Here is a 20,961-nt window from a genome sequence, read left to right as displayed (position 1 = left end):
ACTTTCACCTATTTAAATGTCAATAAGTTAATGTTTGTTTTACTGTTTGATCAACTTTCTGTGAACAACGTAATGATAATTTAATTTGCTTTGGAAATGCAAGGAGAAGACTTGAGGGGAACAGAGTGGACAGTTAAAGAAAAGATCACCCAAAGAAATAAGAGAAACATACTAAGGGGCTTTAAATATCATTGGGGGGATTCTATCTTATTTGTGGAAAAGTGAGAAGACAGAAGTAAAAGAGTATGAGAATGAGAAGACAATTGCAGAGATCAATTCATTTGAACTTCCAAGCAGTATCCTACCTTGGATATTTCCTGCAGTTTGTATGAACCAAGTGCTCGGTAGCAAACAAAAAATAGAAATAAGGTGTGGTTGTGGCAAATAAACTTTTCGTGATCAAAATCTATTTTGAGGACTCTTGTTGGATTTTAGAGCTTACCTTTAGCTGTTAAGCCAAGAAGCCACTTAAATGAAAATTTGCTTTCCAGAATGAAGCTAGTCTAACAGCTCTCTCGTGGTATCACAGGTGTTTCTCACTGTTACATACAGCACTGATGTTACCTGTCTGTCATGGGTTTGGAGGGAAAGTTCCATCCTATGGGGAGTGGAAGGCGGGACATCAGGAGGAGGGGCTGTACTGTATATATATGTGGAGCGTGTGTGATACTGAGAGATGCTGAGAGACACTGGGATGTGACGAAGCAGCAGCTGGGAAGAAGAAGCTGTTGTGGGAGTCTGTGTGTCAGACAGGGTACTTCTGTGTGTCAGAGTACCAACCTGATAGGTTCAGGTGTCTGTTGGTTAGCCAGAACTGATAGGTTCAGGGTCTGTGCTTTAAGTTAAGGGTTCTGTGTGAACCAAACTGTGTGTATGTATGAGTGAGAATAAGCCACGTTACTTTATCTTATTCACCTGATTGTTTATTTTTCCCTGTGTGTATTTAAATAAACCTTATTCTTTTTATTGTTTAAAAATCCATCCCTGGTCTGTGTGACTTCTTATAGGGAATGGTTGGTGGCAGCTTAGTGTAACTGTGTGACATATCCCAGTAGGTCTGGGTTTGTCACATTGATTGGTGTCCAGCGTGTGGGATACGACTGGTCCAGTTGTCCAGCGGTCCAGCAAAGCCTTGGCAAGTGTGCCCAGAGCAAGGGGGGTCTAGTCAGGGACAGTCTGAGGCGCGTAGGTAATCTTCTAGGTGTACCTCACGGGGAGGTGCGCTAGTAGAAGAACGTGCCAACTGGGGAGACTTAGATTAAGGTGCTCTGAGGCAGCCTAGTTTTGGCGGGAAAAAGCTGAGGCAAAACTGCGTAGTAACAGTGAGCTAGCTTGCCAGCTGAGAGGCCCAGCAGAGGGGGGTAGGCTCTGACTCGATACTGTTGCAAGTTTAGTGCTGAAGAACAGCAGTCTAGGGAAAGCTGGTTCTGAGGCAAGAAGGAAAAAAGTGGTCGTTTTATTCTGAGGCTTGACTTTTTAAAGCAGCCTGTTCTGAGGGGGGATTATGCCCTTGACTCGAAGCCAGATGGCCGAAATGAGTGAAGTGAAAGACCCCCAAATTGACCAAGGTTCTGAGGAGGAATTTGGCTCAGTGCAAGGTGACAGCACAGGAGAGCAGAACCCAGAACTTAGAAAAATACTCATAGCCCAACAGCATGAACTGAGGGTGAGGGAAATGGAGGAAAGGGAAAGAGAGAAACAGCGGCAATTTGAATTAGAGAGAGAGAGAGAGAGAATGGAGAGGGAAGAAAGAATGGAGAGAGAGAAAATTGCTCTGGAAAAAGAAAGAATGGCGTTTGAATTAAGAAAATTGGAAATGATGAACCAGAACAATAATAACAATAGGGATTCTGAGGGAGGCCAACTGTCTAAAGCTGACCTGAAGAAATTCCCTGTGTACCACAAGGGAGATTGTCCTGAGGTGTTCTTTTCCTTAGTGGAAAGAGCGTTTGTGGACTTCTCAGTGAGGGAAACTGAGAAAATGACCATCATGCGATCTTTAATCAGTGGTAGCCTGGCTGAGGTTTATGCCGAGATGCCTGAGGAACTGATGAAAGATTTTGCAGAGTTTAAAAAACTGGTGTTTGCCAGACATGGGATAAATGCAGAGCAGCTGAGACAAAGATTCAGGTCCCTCACCAAGAAGCCAGAGCAGACTTTTACCCAAGTGGGGGCCCAATTGGTGAGGCTGCTTGAGAAATGGCTATCGCAGGAGGGAACAGAGACCTATGAGCAGCTTAAAGACTTAATAGCACTGGAACAGTTCTATTCAGTCCTGCAGGGGGAATTGAAATTCCAGGTGAGGGAAAGGAAACCGAAGTCTGTGGCAGCAGCCGCAGAGATCGCAGATTTTATTTCCCAAATAAGAAAGCCCTTGGGTGAGGGGAAATCTGTAGGTAAACCCAAAGAAACCTACAGCAAGTACTCTCAGGGACCAGGGAAAAGCCAGCAAGGGGGAGGGGCCCATGGTGAAGGGAAGCCCTCAGACATGAAACTAAGACCTCAGATTTTGGAGGGAAAACCAAAACAAGATGAGAGAGAATCAAAATACACCAGAAAATGCTATTTCTGTCAGGGAAAGGGTCATCTAATCTCAGAGTGTGAGAAATTAAAGCAGCTAAAAGGAATGGTGCCTCAGAATTCTAGTGGAACCAAGCCAAAAGCTGTGTTCTGTGTCCAGAGAGAGCAAGACTCAGTGTCACTGAGGGAGCCGGTTGCCATGGCTACTCAGTCTGGAACAGCTACCTCTGCTGATCAGGCTGAGGAAAATGGTCCTCTTGTGGAGGTAAAACGCTGCTTGCTGGTGAAAACAGATTCTCAGTTGTTTGAGACAGCCGGGGTGGACGTAGGAATATTTGACCGTCAGTATAGGGGGCTGCGGGACACTTGTTCCCAGGTAACCCTGTGCCATCCAGATATTATTCCTAGGGAGTTTATAATCCCAAATGAGAGCATGAAGGTGGCAGGGATTGAGGGGCAGGTAATCTCTCTGCCAGTAGCAGAGGTACCTGTCAACTTTCAAGGCTGGAGGGGAGCTTGGCGGCTAGCGATTTCATCGACTCTGCCAGCAGCCGTGCTCGTGGGAAATGACCTGGCTGAACATGTGAAACGGGTGCTAGTGATTACACGCTCACAAGCCACCACAGGGACAGTTCAGGGGGGTAATGATGAGCCAGAGACGGAAGCAGAGGGGAGTTCAGAAGCTGTGGTGGAAACCTTGACCACAGACAGCAGATTTGGACAGGAGCAAAAGGCAGACGCCACTCTCCAAAAGTGTTTTGAACAGGTGACTGACGCCCAGCTAACACCTGAAACCCCAGTGAGATTTCTGGAGAAAAAGGGGATTTTATATAGAGAAACCCTGAGGAATGTCTCAAAAGGGGGAGATGGGATCAGAAGTCAGCTGGTGGTACCTGAAAAGTATCGCCCCATGATTTTACAAAGGGGTCACTCTGACATGTTTGCTGCACACTTAGGGGTGAAAGGGCCCCTTGATTTGATCAAACAAAATTGGGAGCAGATCACCCAGGATGACCCACAAGACGTTGTGACTTACATAGACACCTTGATGAATGACCTAAGGAGAAATCTAGAGCTGGCAGCAGAAAACCTGCAAGCTCAGAAGGTCAGACAGAAAACATGGTATGACCACAAAGCTAGAGAGAGGCACTTTGACCCAGGGGAGGAAGTGCTTTGGCTTAGGCCCTGCAGAGAGAACAAACTGCAGCTCAAATGGGCAGGACCATATAGGGTCATTTCCAAGATGTCAGACCTGAACTACCTTATAGAGCAGGAGGAGAACCAGGCAAGGAGGGTGGTTCATGTGAATGCCCTAAAACCCTACTACAGAGGGGAACAGAGGGTTTTATTCGCGATAAAAGCAGCTGAGAGTGAGGAAGCTGAATTACCCTTCTGGGAGGGTAGAGGGGAAGTAAAATACAACCCAGAGGAGGTAAAGATCAGTCCTGCACTCACCCAAGACCAGCAGCAAGAACTAAAAATGCTGCTTAGTAAATATCAACAGGTGTTTTCCAACAAGCCGGGGATAGTGAAGGGAGTGATGCATCGGATCCACACAGGGGATGCACCCCCGCAGGCAGTATCCCCATACCGAGTAACGGGACCCTATAGGGACAAGGTGCGGAAGGAGCTGGACGAGATGCTTAGGGAGAACATAATCGTCCCCTCTTCTAGCCCTTGGTCCTCTCCGATAGTCCTTGTGGACAAGCCTGATGGGAGCATTAGGTTTTGTGTCGATTACAGGAAATTAAACCGTGTAACCACTCCTGATGCCTACCCAATGCCCAGGCTAGACAACCTGATTGAAACCATAGGGGGTTGTCGGTTCATCTCATCATTGGACCTGGTAAAGGGATATTGGCAATTAAGAATTGATCCCAGGGATCAAGAAAAGACTGCCTTTTGCAGCCCTTTTGGTCTCTATGAGTTTCGAGTCCTGAGCTTTGGTCTCAGAAATGCACCAGCCACATTCCAAAGGCTGATGGACCAGACCTTGGCAGGGCTCAGTGACTTTACAGTGGCCTACATTGACGACATAGGGATCTTCAGTAATACCTGGGAAGATCACCTGATACACCTAGAGTTAGTGCTGCAGAGGTTAAGTGCAGCAGGGCTAACAGTAAAGGCCAGCAAGTGTCAGCTGGGTAGCCCAGAAATAAAATACTTGGGTCACATGGTAGGGGGAGGAGTGATAAAACCCCTGGAGGCCAAAATAGAAGCTGTTCGTGATTGGCCTAGACCCAACACCAAGAAAAAGGTCAAATCATTTCTTGGGTTGGTGGGCTACTACAGAAAGTTCATCCCGAGGTTTAGCGAGATTGCGGCTCCGCTGACCGATCTGACGAGGAAGAAGGCTGATGACCGCATCCCGTGGACCAGCGACTGTGAGGCGGCGTTCCAGAGGTTGAAGGAGGCGTTAATCAACTATCCTGTCCTGCGTGCTCCAGACTTTGACCGGGAGTTCATCATCTACACAGATGCGTCTAACAGCGGGGTAGGAGCAGTTCTATGCCAGGAGGATGAGAATGGTGACCAGCATCCAGTGTCCTACCTGAGTAGGAAACTTCAAAAAGGTGAGAGACATTTGGCAACCGTGGAGAAGGAGTGTTTGGCCATAGTCTACGCGATCCAGAAGGCCAAGCCTTACATCTGGGGAAGACATTTTATTCTGTGTACTGACCATTCACCATTGCAATGGTTAAAGACAATGAGAACCCACAATAGCAAACTTATGAGGTGGGCTTTAAACCTACAGGACTATGACTTTGAAGTGAAGGTGGTCAGAGGGTCAGTGAACTGTGTTGCTGACGCCTTATCAAGAAGACCTGAAGATTGAAGACGGCGAAAGAACATGGACTATGTGTATATAATGATGACAAAAGTTAAATGTACCTGTTTTTTGAATTTGGTTTGTATGAATAAAGGTAAATTGATGTAATGTATATGGTAAATGTTTAAATGCCTATTTGCTATGGTTAACTTAGAATGTAAGTATAAGTAAGTATAATATGGTATGTATAAATGTTGTTGTGTGTTTTATCAAGGTTGTTTTTTGGTGAAAAGCACGTTAGCTTTCCCCCTACAAAACAACTTATAAAGAGGGGAGGTGTTACATACAGCACTGATGTTACCTGTCTGTCATGGGTTTGGAGGGAAAGTTCCATCCTATGGGGAGTGGAAGGCGGGACATCAGGAGGAGGGGCTGTACTGTATATATATGTGGAGCGTGTGTGATACTGAGAGATGCTGAGAGACACTGGGATGTGACGAAGCAGCAGCTGGGAAGAAGAAGCTGTTGTGGGAGTCTGTGTGTCAGACAGGGTACTTCTGTGTGTCAGAGTACCAACCTGATAGGTTCAGGTGTCTGTTGGTTAGCCAGAACTGATAGGTTCAGGGTCTGTGCTTTAAGTTAAGGGTTCTGTGTGAACCAAACTGTGTGTATGTATGAGTGAGAATAAGCCACGTTACTTTATCTTATTCACCTGATTGTTTATTTTTCCCTGTGTGTATTTAAATAAACCTTATTCTTTTTATTGTTTAAAAATCCATCCCTGGTCTGTGTGACTTCTTATAGGGAATGGTTGGTGGCAGCTTAGTGTAACTGTGTGACATATCCCAGTAGGTCTGGGTTTGTCACACTCACATTCTCATTTTAATAGCTATAGCTTAAGAAATGTTTCTTGAAAGGCAGTTTTCCCCTCTGATACAACCTTATTCCATTAGCTTTCTGAGAGGAAACTGGAACTCTACATTGATCATAGTGGAGATGCGGGTTGCCTGGTTCCATAAATCAAATATATTTTTTCGGTAAGACATGAGGCCGAAGAGCAACATAGTTCCAAGTACTGAAATGGTCTGGCAGTCCAGATATGCAGGGTACAAATCAAATCAAATCAAATAAATAAATAAATAAATAAATACAATAGTGGTATTTTCTAAGACAGTTGGCTCTAAATTAGGAAAAAGATTTTGGTGATGTCTGTTGTTGGGTGTTCCTAATGACTTGCAATTTAGTGTATTATTTGACATACCGATGAAAAGTTTTTAAAAAGACTAAAAGTTCTGTATATTTTCAGACTGCTTGTGATTAGAGGGAGGCTACTTTGGGTTACAAATGGGAATTAAGCATTTGTCAAATAGTCATCTTGTAAGTTTGTCAAAAGAACCTCTCACATTAAAAGTACATGTGGCTCTTTATGCAAGATTGTAGAGTTCCCTTAGCCACACTCACACCTTTCATAATTGGGTTGAGCCCTCTCTTTTTTGTGAAGTGCTGGCATGAGTGCTTTTAAGGACTGAAATTTGACATCCTTGTAACTTGGTATGAAGCAGTTTGAGATCATGGCATTTTACCAACTTTGAACAAAAGTGGAGTTATAATGCTGATTTTTTTTTTCATTGTAACAGGTAAATACGTAGTATGATTGGAAAGCTTCATCCTATAGTTTCATTAGAGCTATCCCCTCACCCCTGTGAACCTGTGTATTTCACTATTGTCTTTACTTTCTGCTCCCTGCAGTCATATTACTCATTGCCCTTCATGGGTTGGGACTCATGACACAAATTTGGGTGTGTTTTTAATATAATTGACGTACCTGATGTGAGAGGCTGAAAAGACAGGATTGGGGCTGATAGGAAAAGGAGTGAATATATAGGAGACGTATGTCTCATTTTGCTAGTTGGCAGCAAATAAGAAAAACAGACTGAAACTCCGGATCTAATTTCCTGTTGAGAAATGTGGCTCTCTGTTTTTTGCAGAAAAACATTAGTAATGGGAGTAATCTGCCCTAGTTTGTGCCCAGGGTATTCACATATAAAAAAGACAGGGTGTCTGACTTTTAACATCTTTGTAAAAGAGATCTCAGAAAGTATTGCTTGCAATTTGTGTTTTTCTGTCTGTCGTTGTGTGCCATCAAGTCAGAACCAACTTATAATGACCCTAATGGGGTTTCATGGTAAATATACAGTTTAAGAAGTGGTCTTAACAGTTCCGACAGGGACGTGGTGGCGCTGCGGGCTAAACCGCAGAAGCCTGTGCTGCAGGGTCAAAAGACCAAGCAGTCATAAGATCGAATCCACGCGACGGAGTGAGCTCCTGTCGCTTGTCCCAGCTCCCGCCAACCTAGCGGTTCGAAAGCATGTAAATGCGAGTAGATCAATAGGAACCACTTCAGTGGGAAGGTAACAACGTTCCGTGTCTAAGTCGCACTGGCCATGTGACCACGGAAGATTGTTTTCGGACAAACGCTGGCTCTATGGCTTGGAAACGGGGATGAGCACTGCCCCCTAGAGTCGAACGCGACTGGACAAAAATGGTCAAGGGGAACCTTTACCTTTACCTTAACAGTTCCACACTCCCAGTGAATTTTCATGGCTCAATAGGGATTCAAACCCAGGTCTTCTGAATCTTAGTCAGCCACTCTTGTCACTGCATCATACTGGGTATCATTTCTATCAGGATGCTATGCATTTATCCAGTACATCTGATTTATGGGCACTTATTTTGAAGTAAGAACTGTTAAATGCACTGAGCCATCTAATCAGACAGTCATAGGGTTATGTTGCACTGAAAATAATGGTAAGAGTGTAATTACCAAATTCTCTTTTTCTTTCTAGAAATGTCTTCCATTAATGCAGGAAATGTTAACTTCAAATGGGATCCTAAAAGCCTGGAGATAAGGACACTGGCAGTTGAAAGGCTACTAGAACCTCTTGTTACACAGGTAACACTAAGTACATGTGATAGTCCTTTCTGTAATGTTTTGTCTTCAGTCCTCTCCTGGTAAGCGATTGCTTTAGTCATTTGTACCTGTGTTGTGCTTTTCAAAGTGAAAACACATTCTGTGGCAAATTCAGAATGATGTCATCTGCACATGTTTTTTTCTTTTTTCCTTTTTGTATATAGAACATAAATGCAGAGCATTAGGAAATCAAAGGTGAAATATTTGCTCCCCTGTGAAGTTTACTTGGGGCTGCAGTGAGTAAAGGCAATAATTTTAAAAATGCATAAAATTTTCAATTGATTTTTTTAACAAATTCAAGTTTGAAGTCAATTGTGTTAGTAAAAATGTACTTGCAAGTGTGCAGAGGTGAAAAATCAAAATATGTAATATATCTACTACATATATATCTATTACATATATAATATGTAATATATATGCGTAGGAACCTGGAATGTAAGATCTATGAACCTTGGGAAGCTGGATGTGGTCAAACAGGAGATGGCAAGAATAAACATCGACATCCTGGGCATCCGTGAACTAAAATGGACAGGAATGGGTGAATTCAGCTCAGATGATTATCATATCTACTGTTGTGGGCAAGAATCCCATAGAAGGAATGGAGTGGCCCTGATAGTCAACAAAAGAGTGGGAAAAGCTGTAACGGGATACAATCTCAAAAATGATAGAATGATGTCAATACGAATCCAAGGCAGACCTTTCAACATCACAATAACCAAGTTTATGCACCAACCACCATTGCTGAGGAGAGTGAAATTGAACAATTTTAAGAAGAATTACAACACCTTCTAGAACTGACACCAAAGAAAGATGTTCTTCTCATTCTAGGGGACTGGAATGCTAAAGTAGGGAGCCAAGAGATAAAAGGAACAACAGGGAAGTTTGGCCTTGGAGTTCAGAACGAAGCAGGACAAAGGCTAATAGAGTTTTGTCAAGAGAATAAGCTGGTCATCACAAACACTCTTTTCCAACAACACAAGAGGCGACTCTATACATGGAAATCACAAGATGAGCAATATCGAAATCAGATTGATTATATTCTCTGCAGCCAAAGATGGAGAAGCTCTATACAGTCAGCAAAAACAAGAACTGGAGCTGACTGTGGCTCTGATCATCAGCTTCTCATAGCAAAATTCAAGCTTAGACTGAAGAGAGTAGGAAAACCCACTGGGCCACTCAGGTATAATCTAAACCAAATCCCTTATGAATACACAGTGGAAGTAAAAAACAGATTTAAGGAACTAGATTTGGTGGACAGAGTGCCTGAAGAACTTTGGATAGAGGCTTGTAACATTGTCCAGGAGGCAGCAACAAAAAACATCCCAAAGAAAAGGAAATGCAAGAAAGCAAAGTGGCTGTCCAACGAGGCCTTAGAAATAGCAGAGAGGAGAAGGGAAGCAAAATGCAAGGGAGATAGGGAAAGTTACAGAAAATTGAATGCAGACTTCCAAAGAATAGCAAGGAGAGACAAGAGGGCCTTCTTAAATGAACAATGCAAAGAAATAGAGGAAAATAACAGAAAAGGAAAAACCAGAGATCTGTTCAGGAAAATTGGAGATATTAGAGGAACATTTTGCGCAAAGATGGACATGATAAAGGACAAAAATGGGAGGGACCTAACAGAAGCAGAAGACATCAAGAAGAGGTGGCAAGAATACCCAGAGAAATTATATCAGAAAGATTTGGATATCCCGGACAACCCAGACAATGTAGTTGCTGACCTTGAGCCAGACATCCTGGAGAGTGAAGTCAAGTGGGCCTTAGAAAGCCTGGCTAACAACAAGGCCAGCGGAGGTGATGGCATTCCAGTTGAACTATTTAAAATCTTGAAAGATGCTGTTAAGGTGCTACATTCAATATGCCAGCAAGTTTGGAAAACCCAACAGTGGCCAGAGGATCGGAAAAGATCAGTCTACATCCCAATCCCAAAGAAAGGCAGTGCCAAAGAGTGCTCCAACTACCGTACAATTGCAATCATTTCACACACTAGCAAGGCTATGCTCAAAGTCCTGCAAGGTAGGCTTCAGCAGTATGTGGACCGAGAACTCCCAGAAGTACAAGCTGGATTCTGAAGAGGCAGAGGAACTAGAGACCAAATTGCTAACTTGCGCTGGATTATGGAGAAAGCCAGGGAGTACTAGAAAAATATCTACTTCTGCTTCATTGACTATGAAAAAGCCTTTGACTGTGTGGACCACAGCAAACTATGGCAAGTTCTTAAAGAAATGGGAGTGCCTGACCACCTTATCTATCTCCTGAGAAACCTATATGTGGGACAGGAATCAACAGTTAGAACTGGATATGGAACAACTGATTGGTTCAAAATTGGGAAAGGAGTACGACAAGGCTGTATATTGTCCCCCAGCTTATTTAACTTATATGCAGAACACATCATGCGAAAGGCTAGACTGGAGGAATCCCAAGCTGGAATTAAGATTGCCGGAAGAAATATCAACAACCTCCGATATGCAGATGATACCACTCTGATGGCAGAAAGTGAGGAGGAATTAAGGAACCTTGTAATGAGGGTGAAAGAGGAGAGTGCAAAAAACGGGCTGAAACTCAACATCAAAAAAACTAAGATCATGGCCACTGGTCCCATCACCTCCTGGGAAATAGAAGGGGAAGACATGGAGGCAGTGACAGATTTTATTTTCCTGGGCTCCCTGATAACTGCAGATGGAGACAGCAGCCACGAAATTAAAAGACGCCTGCTTCTTGGGAGGAAAACGATGACAAATCTTGACAGCATCTTAAAAAGCAGAGACATCACCTTGCCAACAAAAGTCCAAATAGTCAAAGCTATGGTTTTCCCTGTAGTGATGTATGGAAGTGAGAGCTGGACCATAAAGAAAGCTGACCGCCGAAGAATTGATGCTTTTGAATTGTGGTGCTGGAGAAGGCTCTTGAAAATCCCCTGGACTGCAAGGAGAACAAACCTGTCAATTCTAAAGGAAATCAACCCTTAGTGCTCACTGGAAGGACAGATCCTGAAGCTGAGGCTCCAGTACTTTGGCCATCTCATGAGAAGAAAAGATTCCTTGGAAAAAACCTTGATGTTAGGAAAGTGTGATGGCAAGAGAAGAAGGGGATGACCGAGGATGAGATGGCTGGACAGTGTCTGCGAAGCAACCAACATGAATTTGACACAACTCCGAGAGGCCGTGGAAGATAGGAGGGCCTGGCGTGCTCTGGTCCATGGGGTCACGAAGAGTCGGACACGACTAAACGACTAAATGACGACGATCGCAAATCTGTTGCGGCTTTACAAAGCAAAAAATACTATTGGTAGATAAAATACTTTCTAGAAGTGGAAAAGTATTTTCTCGATCTCAAATCAGCCATTTTCTATGTGGTTCATTTTTTCCACAGAAATACACTAACATTCTTTTTGCATTTCTGCACAGAAAATACTTTAGAATATAAATGGGAAACTACATTATTCCACCCTTCTTGGTGGCCTTGGGCAAGCAGCTATCTCTGCCTAACCTGTCTCACAGAATTGTTAAGATAAAGTGGGACAGTCCCACAAATGTCACCCTGAGCTACTTAGAGGAAGACTGGGTGTACAAATAGAAGACTATCTCATGTACTATTAAATATGATTCATAAAATTGTTTCTATAGGATGGATAGTTGAGAATTCAGACATGCAGCAGCAGCAGGAGAAGAAACTTTCTGTTGGAAAGTATAAAGAAAACCAGTATTGAGCAGTTTTTTGAAAGAAGCAACGTGAAATTGGGAAATATGCTATTAAAGTATTGTAATAAAAAGCCCAATCAGATACAAGACAAGATTTTTTTTAAAAAATTAGTGTCTGGCTTTAACAGGTAATCTACAACCTGTACAGTAAGGTGGTTCAGTATCAGGATGCAAAAGCGAAGATAGCTTTGAAGATATAAGGAAAGATAAGAGTAACCCAGTGGTTTCCAAAGTGTGCACCAAACCCAACCAGGGTCACTGTGGAATCCTCTCATCCTTTGTCAGTGGGTCTCTCTGTGTGCTGGCCAGAATCATGCCCAACACCCTGCCAGTGCCCAGACACAGACCCTGGGGTGAGCCATGCCACTGTCTCCAGATTCCCGCCTGCACAGAGGAAGAGGCATAGACGGCAGCAGTGCCCTTTTTGTGCTCCAGGAAGGCTTCAGGATGGAGCCAAGGGAGTCACAGATCAAAAAAGTTTGGGACCCACTGCTGTAATCTGTTGAACAGTATTTTATACGAATCCTGATTTCCTTCTTCAGAAAGGCTGTATTGCTGGTCTACAGTTACAGTTTCAGCTGTGTTAATCCTTGATGTGCGCAATGTGTGATTCAAATTTTTTTTCAAACATTCAAAAGTTTAGAATTTGTAATATGAATAGATTAGGTGATTGTATATTTTGTGTTCTCCTATCCTCAAAACCCTTTTTCCATCCCTTCCACTTCCCTTCACCCGTTGTATTCCCTACCCTATCTCTAGTAATTTAAAAATAAAATAATTTAATAAAAGTTTAGAATGTGTGATTTTAAACTTTTTCAAACTTTTATAAGATTTTTTTTTGTTGGTGAATTTTGTTAGATCCATAAAACCAGTTTCTAATCAAAAGCAAAATTAGAATGTGCAGATTAAGCAAGAATGTTTTGCAGTTTCCAGGAGGTTGTTTTTTAAATATTGACTTCTGAAATTCATAAGTTCTTTGCTGAAATTACTTACTAATAGCAGGTGTGGCTTGCTATTGTGATCTGTTCTAGCTGTTAAATAGTTCATTTGGAACAGTATTAAGAGTTTTTAAAATTGTCAGAGATTGTTGCCAAAAATATATGCCATATGATTCTCATTTTCAGGTTACAACACTGGTCAATACCAGTAATAAGGGTCCTTCCAACAAAAAAAGAGGTCGATCTAAAAAAGCACATGTTCTAGCTGCATCAGTAGAGCAAGCAACAGAAAACTTCTTAGAGAAGGGGGACAAAATTGCAAAAGAGAGCCAGTTTCTTAAAGAAGAGCTGGTAGCAGCTGTGGAAGATGTCCGTAAACAAGGTATGCATATTAGGCTTATGATGGGACCTGCATTGTTGTGACTGCCTTCTCTTCAGTGCTTGTGAATTGGTTCAGGAAAGTTAGGTAACCTACCACAGTAATCTCCCAATGCATACATTTAAAGGAAGAGAGTCTGAATGTCTTTAGCATGTTAACTTGCTTTGTTATGAAAAAGTGATTGATTTTATGTATGTAAATACTGTATCCATTTTAATCATCATTTTTCAACCTAGTTTTGGAAAAGGGAGCTGTGTTAGTCTGTGCAAGCATATCAGGCAAAATCCAAAGAAACAAAATCAAACAGTAAAAGGGCAAAATCAAAGAGTAGACAAAAACATGTGGCACCTTAAAGACTATTGTATTTTAATGTGAGCTTTCACAGACACATCTCTCTTCTCCTTCATCCTTGCTAAGGCCTGGTATCTGTTCTCTGTCTCCCTGACACAATAGTGCCATAAATTACTGCATGTAGATGTACTTCACACTTAAGATTCCTACAACCTGTGAATATTTAGAATTTTCTATTTGTGAAACTGATATTTCATCCAACATTTCTTTCTGTTTCCATATGTCTGATGAAGTGGCCGTGTCCGCAAAAGCTCACAATAAAACAGAGTAGTTAGTTTTTTTAGGTGCCACATGTTTTTGTCTTCTTTTTTGTCCTTTTTTGTTGTTGTTTCGATTTTGCCTGATTTGTTCAACATGTACAGTGGTGCCTCGCTTAACGAGCGCACCGCATAACGACGAAATCACATAGTGATCCGTTTTTTCGGATCGCTAATGCGATCGCTTAACGTTTTTCTAATAGGGCACAATTCGCTTTGCGAAGACCGGTAAGCGTTTCGCTTACCGATCTTCGCAAAACAAAGCCCGACGATCAGCTTTTCGGCGGCCAAAATGGCCGCCGGAAGCCCGGAAATGGCCCAAAATGGCCGCGCGCAGCGTTTTCGCGCCCTCGTTAAGCGAGGCGAGGGCGCGAAAATGGCTGCCGGCCATTACGAAGCTTCGCTGAACGGTGAGTATTTGGCCCATTTGGAACGCATTAAACCATGTTTAATGCGTTCCAATGGAAATCCCTGCCCCGTTCAACGATGCTTCAGCATAGCGAAGGTTAATCCGGAACGGATTAACCTCGCTATGCGAGACACCACTGTATGTGTAGTTTTGTCACCTGCAGCACACGGTTTTAATACCCTTACAGGTAAGTTAAGTCAAGACAGAGTGACTGATGCAGGGTCCCTAGTAAATGTTGATTCTGTCTTCATTAAGTGACATCTACAAAATACTGGTTGTTAAAGTAAAAGAGATTTCTTTTTTTTCCCTCCATGGTGATCTTGATCATTCTAGCTTTTACTGCATGGTATTGAACTGGATGATCTTACCCTGTCCTTTAACTAAAATGTCTTTATACATTCTGTAAAAAAAATCAGTGTATAATATTGTCAGTTTTTCACAATGTGAGAGTCGGTTTTTATATAGGAGGTGTGTTTATTCTGACTGAAGTGAAGTGATATAAGCCTTTTTTCATTTTGAAATATGGCAGTACAGTTCTATATTTTTAAAGAGCTCTTACTTTTAAGCAGTAATAAGCCAATCCTTAGACTTGTTCTGGCTATTTTAATGTTGACTCCAAATGCACCTACGCAACTTGATTTTGTTATTGGCTGTACTACGCGAAGTATAAACTACACTTTATATAGTGATTTTGACAACTGAAACATTTTAATTACTTCCTTGCCCACTTTGTGTGCATAGGCGACTTGATGAAGAGTGCGTCTGGAGAATTTGCTGATGACCCATGTTCTTCTGTGAAAAGAGGGAACATGGTGAGGGCAGCCCGTGCTCTCCTGTCAGCAGTTACCCGGCTGCTTATTTTGGCTGATATGGCAGATGTGTACAAGCTGCTTGTTCAACTCAAAGTTGTAAGTACCGATAAATATGTAGCTTTCTGTCTCTGCTGTGTGTGATGAACATCTGTTGGGCTTTATTGCGACTTCACAAAAAATATCAAGAACCACATTCATAACATTTAGTGGTGAGGCGACAGAAAAAGTTTTTTTTTAAGTAACCGTCATTCAAGCAACTTTTATACATTCCTTACAGACCTTGTTTTCAATGTAGGGGAGATTTTTTTAAAGGTCAGAATAGGGTGAAAGTGGCAGTTTGTTAGCATTGGCAGCAGGGACACATGAAATGGTTAGGGGACATGAAGCCATGTGTTGACCACTCCTGGTATATATTACTGAAGGCATGCAGAATAGCTTTCTAGAAATGAGTGCAGGGTTTTACTGACTTATGACTGCTGCCTTAATGTCCTTCATGTTCGGGGTTTCTTTGGACTGTTTGTTTGACCATTATTGTACACAAGAACAATTCTGTTACCATTCCATTACAGACTTTGGATGAATGTTCTTGGTCCATGAAGCTAGTCTAGAATGCTAATGCCATTTAAAGAGGTTCATAAAGTATTCCCAATGCCTACCTCTAAACCAAGGTGCATGTCTGTGTAAGTTAGGGGTCGGGGCAACAACACATTTCCATTGCTTCACTGCTCTGGTCTTAAAAATTACTGTTGATGTGTTTTTAGAGTACATATTGAAATGTTACATAGCCTGTACTATTTAAAATCTGATTTAATCCTTTAGGTAGAAGAAGGCATCCTAAAATTAAGAAATGCTGGTACTGAACAAGATCTAGGAATACAGTATAAAGCTCTTAAACCAGAAGTGGATAAGCTTAATATAATGGCAGGCAAGAGGCAGCAGGTTAGTAACCATTTGCATATTTTCACACATGTGGTTGATTGCTTATGTACTGGCATAATATTTGACAATGTATAATCCATAAACTATTGCAGTCAAAATAGTCAAATAGTAACAATTTACTACCTTGTAACAGGATGCCCCAAACTTATGTGTGTGGATAATAGGAGCCTTTCATTTTGAACAAAGTAGAAGTTATCAGCTGTAAGAAACCTGGACAAAGTGCTCAGTCAATTCAGCACCTTCTTCCTAGGTTATGTCATAGAAGATTAATATTGCAGGAGAAGTTGGTGTGGGAGGATGTAGCTAGTTTCATACAGAGGCTACAACTTGATCAGGTAAAGGATATACAGTATCTGAAAAGAAACAGAAGATGCAAAGATCTCCTGTGCTATAGAAAGTTAGGAAGAAAAATGAACTTGGGGATGTGAGATTACCTGCATCCTACTTTTAGAAATTGGTTCTTATCTGTCATGAGTATTTTTCCCCTATACTACTCTGCCAATGTAACTTATAGGTATGTATTATTGAGAGTTGTTCAGGTAAATTATGATGAATTCATAACATGAATCTGCTGTCTCTCCCTCAGATATAAGGGAAAGGGAAACCCTTGGCACATTTAAGGGTAACACGGCCTTTGTCTTTTTCCTAGAATGCAGAAATTCACTTTTTGCAAACTTGTGCAAAACATTTGTTTGGAATGAAGTAATTGTGAATTAAGGATCTATGTTTAGTATTGTACTGAAAAATTGAGCTCTTGATCCTTCTGTTTAAAAATATTCAGCCCTGATTCCTCTCAAAATTTTTTTTCACATTATAGATGTAGAATAAATGGTTCTTTTGTTGTTTTAAATAGGAGCCAGAAATCCTTGCTGATTTACTGCAGACCAGCCACAGATTTTTTGGTAGATCCCAGTCAACCTTTTGCCTAACATTGTTTTAAAAGACCAGCTGAAAATTGTGAGGAGAAAAAACCTGCAGCCAGGAACCAAGGACAGATCTGATATAGAAAGGGAATTGTATTGGATTTTGCATAGGTCCTCCAATTCTTTGGAGCCATTAATCGTCACTTAAAACTATTAGAAAAATATTGGGAAAAAATTAAGTCACTCTCCCTTCCTGTCAAAAGAATAAATAAAAACAAAGTATTAATTATTTATCTAAACTTATATACCGGCCATCTAGAACATGTCTACTCTGGGTGGTTTACACAAAATATAAAAAAAACTATGAAAATATAGATGTAATAAGAATAAGACACAAATTAACAATAGAATCCAAGATGACAAAAAAGAAAAAAGAGAAATATGCTAGGTCAGGGGTTATCAACCCCCGGTCCGCGGCCTGGTGCCAGTTCGTGAGCTTGGCGGAACTGGGCTGTGGATATGCCCACGTTAGGTGTGTTGCACCTGCGGGGTGGGGGTGTCAGGCTTGCACAGGGGGCATGTCACATGCCCCCCCACATGGCGCTCGCTCCCCCCAGCTGGTCTGCAGCCCCAAAAAGGTTGGGGACTGCTGATAGGCTTAGCTCCCATTCTTCTTTAAAATCCTATCAGAATGGGAATAAATTATATTACTGGCACAAATCTGAGTAAATGGCATACTTCAGTTAATTATACTTATGTAGATTTCAAGGATCTTACTGCAGAATTCTGACTGACTGGTTAGGTGTCATGACCTAGGAATAACTTTTGTGAACCTTTATAGAGAAGTGGACATATCAAGCTTTGTAATCATGTAAATGAAATACTTGTTTGAGTGGCATCTGACTAAGCTGCTTTTGCTCATACTTCCTTTCCCATACAATAGAGTGATTAGAATATCTATCATAATTTCTGTTAATGAAGGCTGAATGTTTGGGACTCTGTGGTCGCACTTTCATTGCATTTGGAAGTCTATGGGGTTGTTACATCTCCTGACTCATGCTGCACTATACTTACTCAGAGGTAGCAACGTGCAGTGCTTTTTCATTATGACAGGATGAACATGATAAATTATATTGTTTTTATCTCTAAACAAAGAATATTGCTGTTTGAAATATTGTCTGCAGGAGTTAAAAGACATTGGCCACCGTGATCAGATGGCTGCAGCCAGAGGCATTCTTCAGAAAAACATTCCTATACTTTACACAGCTTCTCAAGCATGTCTCCAGCACCCAGATGTAGCTGCTTACAAAGCCAATAGGGACTTGATCTACAAGCAGTTGCAGCAAGCAGTCACAGGAATCTCTAATGCAGCCCAAGCAACAGCTTCTGATGACTCTGTCCAACATCAGGGTGGTGGTGGAGAATTGGCTTATGCACTTAACAACTTTGATGTAAGTAGGATTTTTACAATCTGGATTTTTGCAGTTGCCTGGAAGCATTTAGACCTCTGAAGGCATGATAGGTAGCCATTTGTTTGACTTATACGGGGCTGGTTCCGATACTTTCAGTTTAATTTGAATTGGTTATTATTAGCTATATCAAATTTAAAATGTAACTTTGTGAGGCTCTGATAACAAAACCATGTTTCTATTAAGAAACTTGAGGCTCTGTGCGAGAACGAATTATGACATGTCTAATGAAAACATTTGGAGACTTACGGATGGCCGGACCAGTATCTTGCCTCAATAAGCTATGTTCCTTACTGCATTATGTTGAAATGGAAAATTATCTATGACAAGGCTCTTATAGTGAGGTCCAGCACATGGTTTCATACAAAAAGTAACTGGAAAGCGGGAATATATATATTTTCTTATAGTATGATAATCTTTATAGAAGAGTTGAATATATATGACCCAAATTTTGCCTGATTTAAGTTAAGAGGCAAAGTGCCTATTATCGTCTCTTTTCCTTTTCTTGATGTAAGTAAATGCTTACTATTAGGTACCCATTTACCTCATCCTTTGTGAATGTTTTTCAGTGTTTGCCTGCAGTTTTTTTCTTACCTTTTTGGCTCCACCCTGGTTTCATCGAGTTTCCTGGTAGACTGCATATTCTACCATTTGTAATTGTCTTGTCTTTTGCTTTTCAAATTTGTCTCTGTAAATCCATTTTTTTCAATCTATTCTTTTTTTATGAGTGATTGATTTCACAGATGTGGTCACCTGTGAGAAGAGTATAGTTTCTGAATCAGTGTCCCTCATCCTTTTCTTTGGGAAAGTCTGGGACTTCCTGAGACTCAGTCCTGAGTCTTAGAAATACTTCGAAAGTACTAAGATATCCTGCTCCTTTCAGAATCATTCCGAGATTTAGTGCAACAGGGATGAGCTCCCACATCCTTTACCAGTCTTGAGGAGATCAATGTACATACACATCCCTCTGACTAGCAAAATGTGCACATTTGCCCATTGTTCATCATAAGCTGTCCAATGTTCCCTTCTCTTTGTATTCTACTAAATAGTGCAGTCTGTTCTGTCTATTCAACTGTGTACATGAATTGTTCTGAAACACCTTTTTTTCCTCCAACATTTCCCCCTTTATCTATAGGCCTAGCCTCCTCCATTTACTGCTTCCTAAAACTGTTGCTCATATAGCCTTGTCAACATATGTAATAGTTTATCTGAGAAAAATAAGCAGAAGGGCACGTTTCCAACCTTTAAATTTTTATACCTTGTAAAAGTTACAGACATCTTAATGTACAGAAATTGTGGCTCTATCCTTAATGCCATTTTATGAAAATGAAGGTATTTACCCTTTTAATTTAGTCATCAAGCAATCCAGTTTTATGTACTAAATCTGGCTGAGAGGCTGAGTAGAGCAAGAGCATTAAGATTGGAAAGAGGGGCCAAAATGTGAATTGGAGGAGATGGCATAATATGATAAATTGGGAAGGGAAGGACTAGACAGGAGTTTGAGAAAGAAAAGCTTAGATCATAAGCTCCTTAGAATAGAATATATTGATATTATTATCAATATTGTGATAAATGTAAAGAAGGAAGGATATTTTTTTTCTTAGAAGCAGCAGACAGCATCCAGTGATGTTGCACTGTTCACAGGACTCCACCTGGGAACGGACAATATTCAGTGATGTCAGATACAGAAATGTTTAACACTCAGACTGATGAAGTTCATCTTAGATTAAAAACATAGGAAGGAATGTTCCTGTAAATATATGTAAGAAGTTTATTTTAATACTGAGTTCTTACATAACACATTATCATAATGGTACACAGTCTGCAACTACAGTGGTGCCTCGCTTAACGTTTGCTTCGTTTAACGTTTTTTTCGCTTAACGTTTATTTTTTCAGAGGCAGATTGTGCTTCGTATAACGTTTTTCCCTATGGGCGATTTTCGCATAGCGTTTTTGGGACCATGCTTCGCTTAACGTTTTTGGTTTTAGGTCCCCTGCTTCGCTTAACGTTTTTTTTGTTTTCAATTTAAAAAGTGTCTTAGAAGGGTCCAAAACGGTTCTAAATGCTTGGATTCGTTAGAGGACCCCTTAAGTCATGTGCAAACCTGATTTGGCTTTGATCTGACGTTTCGTTAATTTTTTGTGAATTTTTGTTTTTTGGCCCATAGGAACCAATGGACCTGTCAAAATCTGACAGCTCCATGCTTTCCTATGGGGGAGAAAACAATTTACAAAAAATTAACGAAAGTTCAGATCAAAGCCAAATCAGGTTTGCACACAACTTAGGGGGTCCTCTAACGAACCCAAGAATTTAGAACAGTTGCTGAGTCTTCATTAATTTTTTGTGAATTTTTTCTTCCCCCATAGGAAATAATGGAGCTGTCAGATTTTGACAGCTGTCAAAAGTTGGGGGAAAAAAATTCACCATTAATTAACGAAAAGTCAGATCAAAGCCAAATTAACTTTTGCATCCGTTTTAGAGGGTGCAGAAGCTAATCCAAGCATTTAAAACCATTTTTGACCCTTTTATGACACACTTAATTTTGCAAAAATTGACTTCGCAAAGCCATTGAAACCTATTG

At 41.2% G+C, this 20,961-nt stretch overlaps 1 protein-coding gene across 1 annotated transcript in view; it reads left to right on the top strand.

Annotated features, from left to right (window-relative positions):
• CTNNA1 (catenin alpha 1) overlaps nucleotides 1–20,961 on the top strand; it is an 88,992-nt gene that overhangs the window by 6,787 nt on the left and 61,244 nt on the right. Inside the window, exons 2-6 of the mRNA XM_020788057.3 lie at nucleotides 8,137–8,243; nucleotides 13,087–13,282; nucleotides 15,038–15,204; nucleotides 15,928–16,047; nucleotides 18,095–18,361. Of these exons, the coding sequence (XP_020643716.1) occupies nucleotides 8,139–8,243; nucleotides 13,087–13,282; nucleotides 15,038–15,204; nucleotides 15,928–16,047; nucleotides 18,095–18,361 (855 nt within the window). The 5' untranslated portion in view covers nucleotides 8,137–8,138. The remainder of the gene's footprint in view (nucleotides 1–8,136; nucleotides 8,244–13,086; nucleotides 13,283–15,037; nucleotides 15,205–15,927; nucleotides 16,048–18,094; nucleotides 18,362–20,961) is intronic.

This window comes from Pogona vitticeps, chromosome 1 (genome assembly GCF_051106095.1).
Source record: "Pogona vitticeps strain Pit_001003342236 chromosome 1, PviZW2.1, whole genome shotgun sequence".
NCBI lineage: Eukaryota > Metazoa > Chordata > Lepidosauria > Squamata > Agamidae > Pogona > Pogona vitticeps.
Note: the sequence above shows the minus strand (reverse complement) of the source record. Positions and strands in the feature narration are given on the sequence as shown.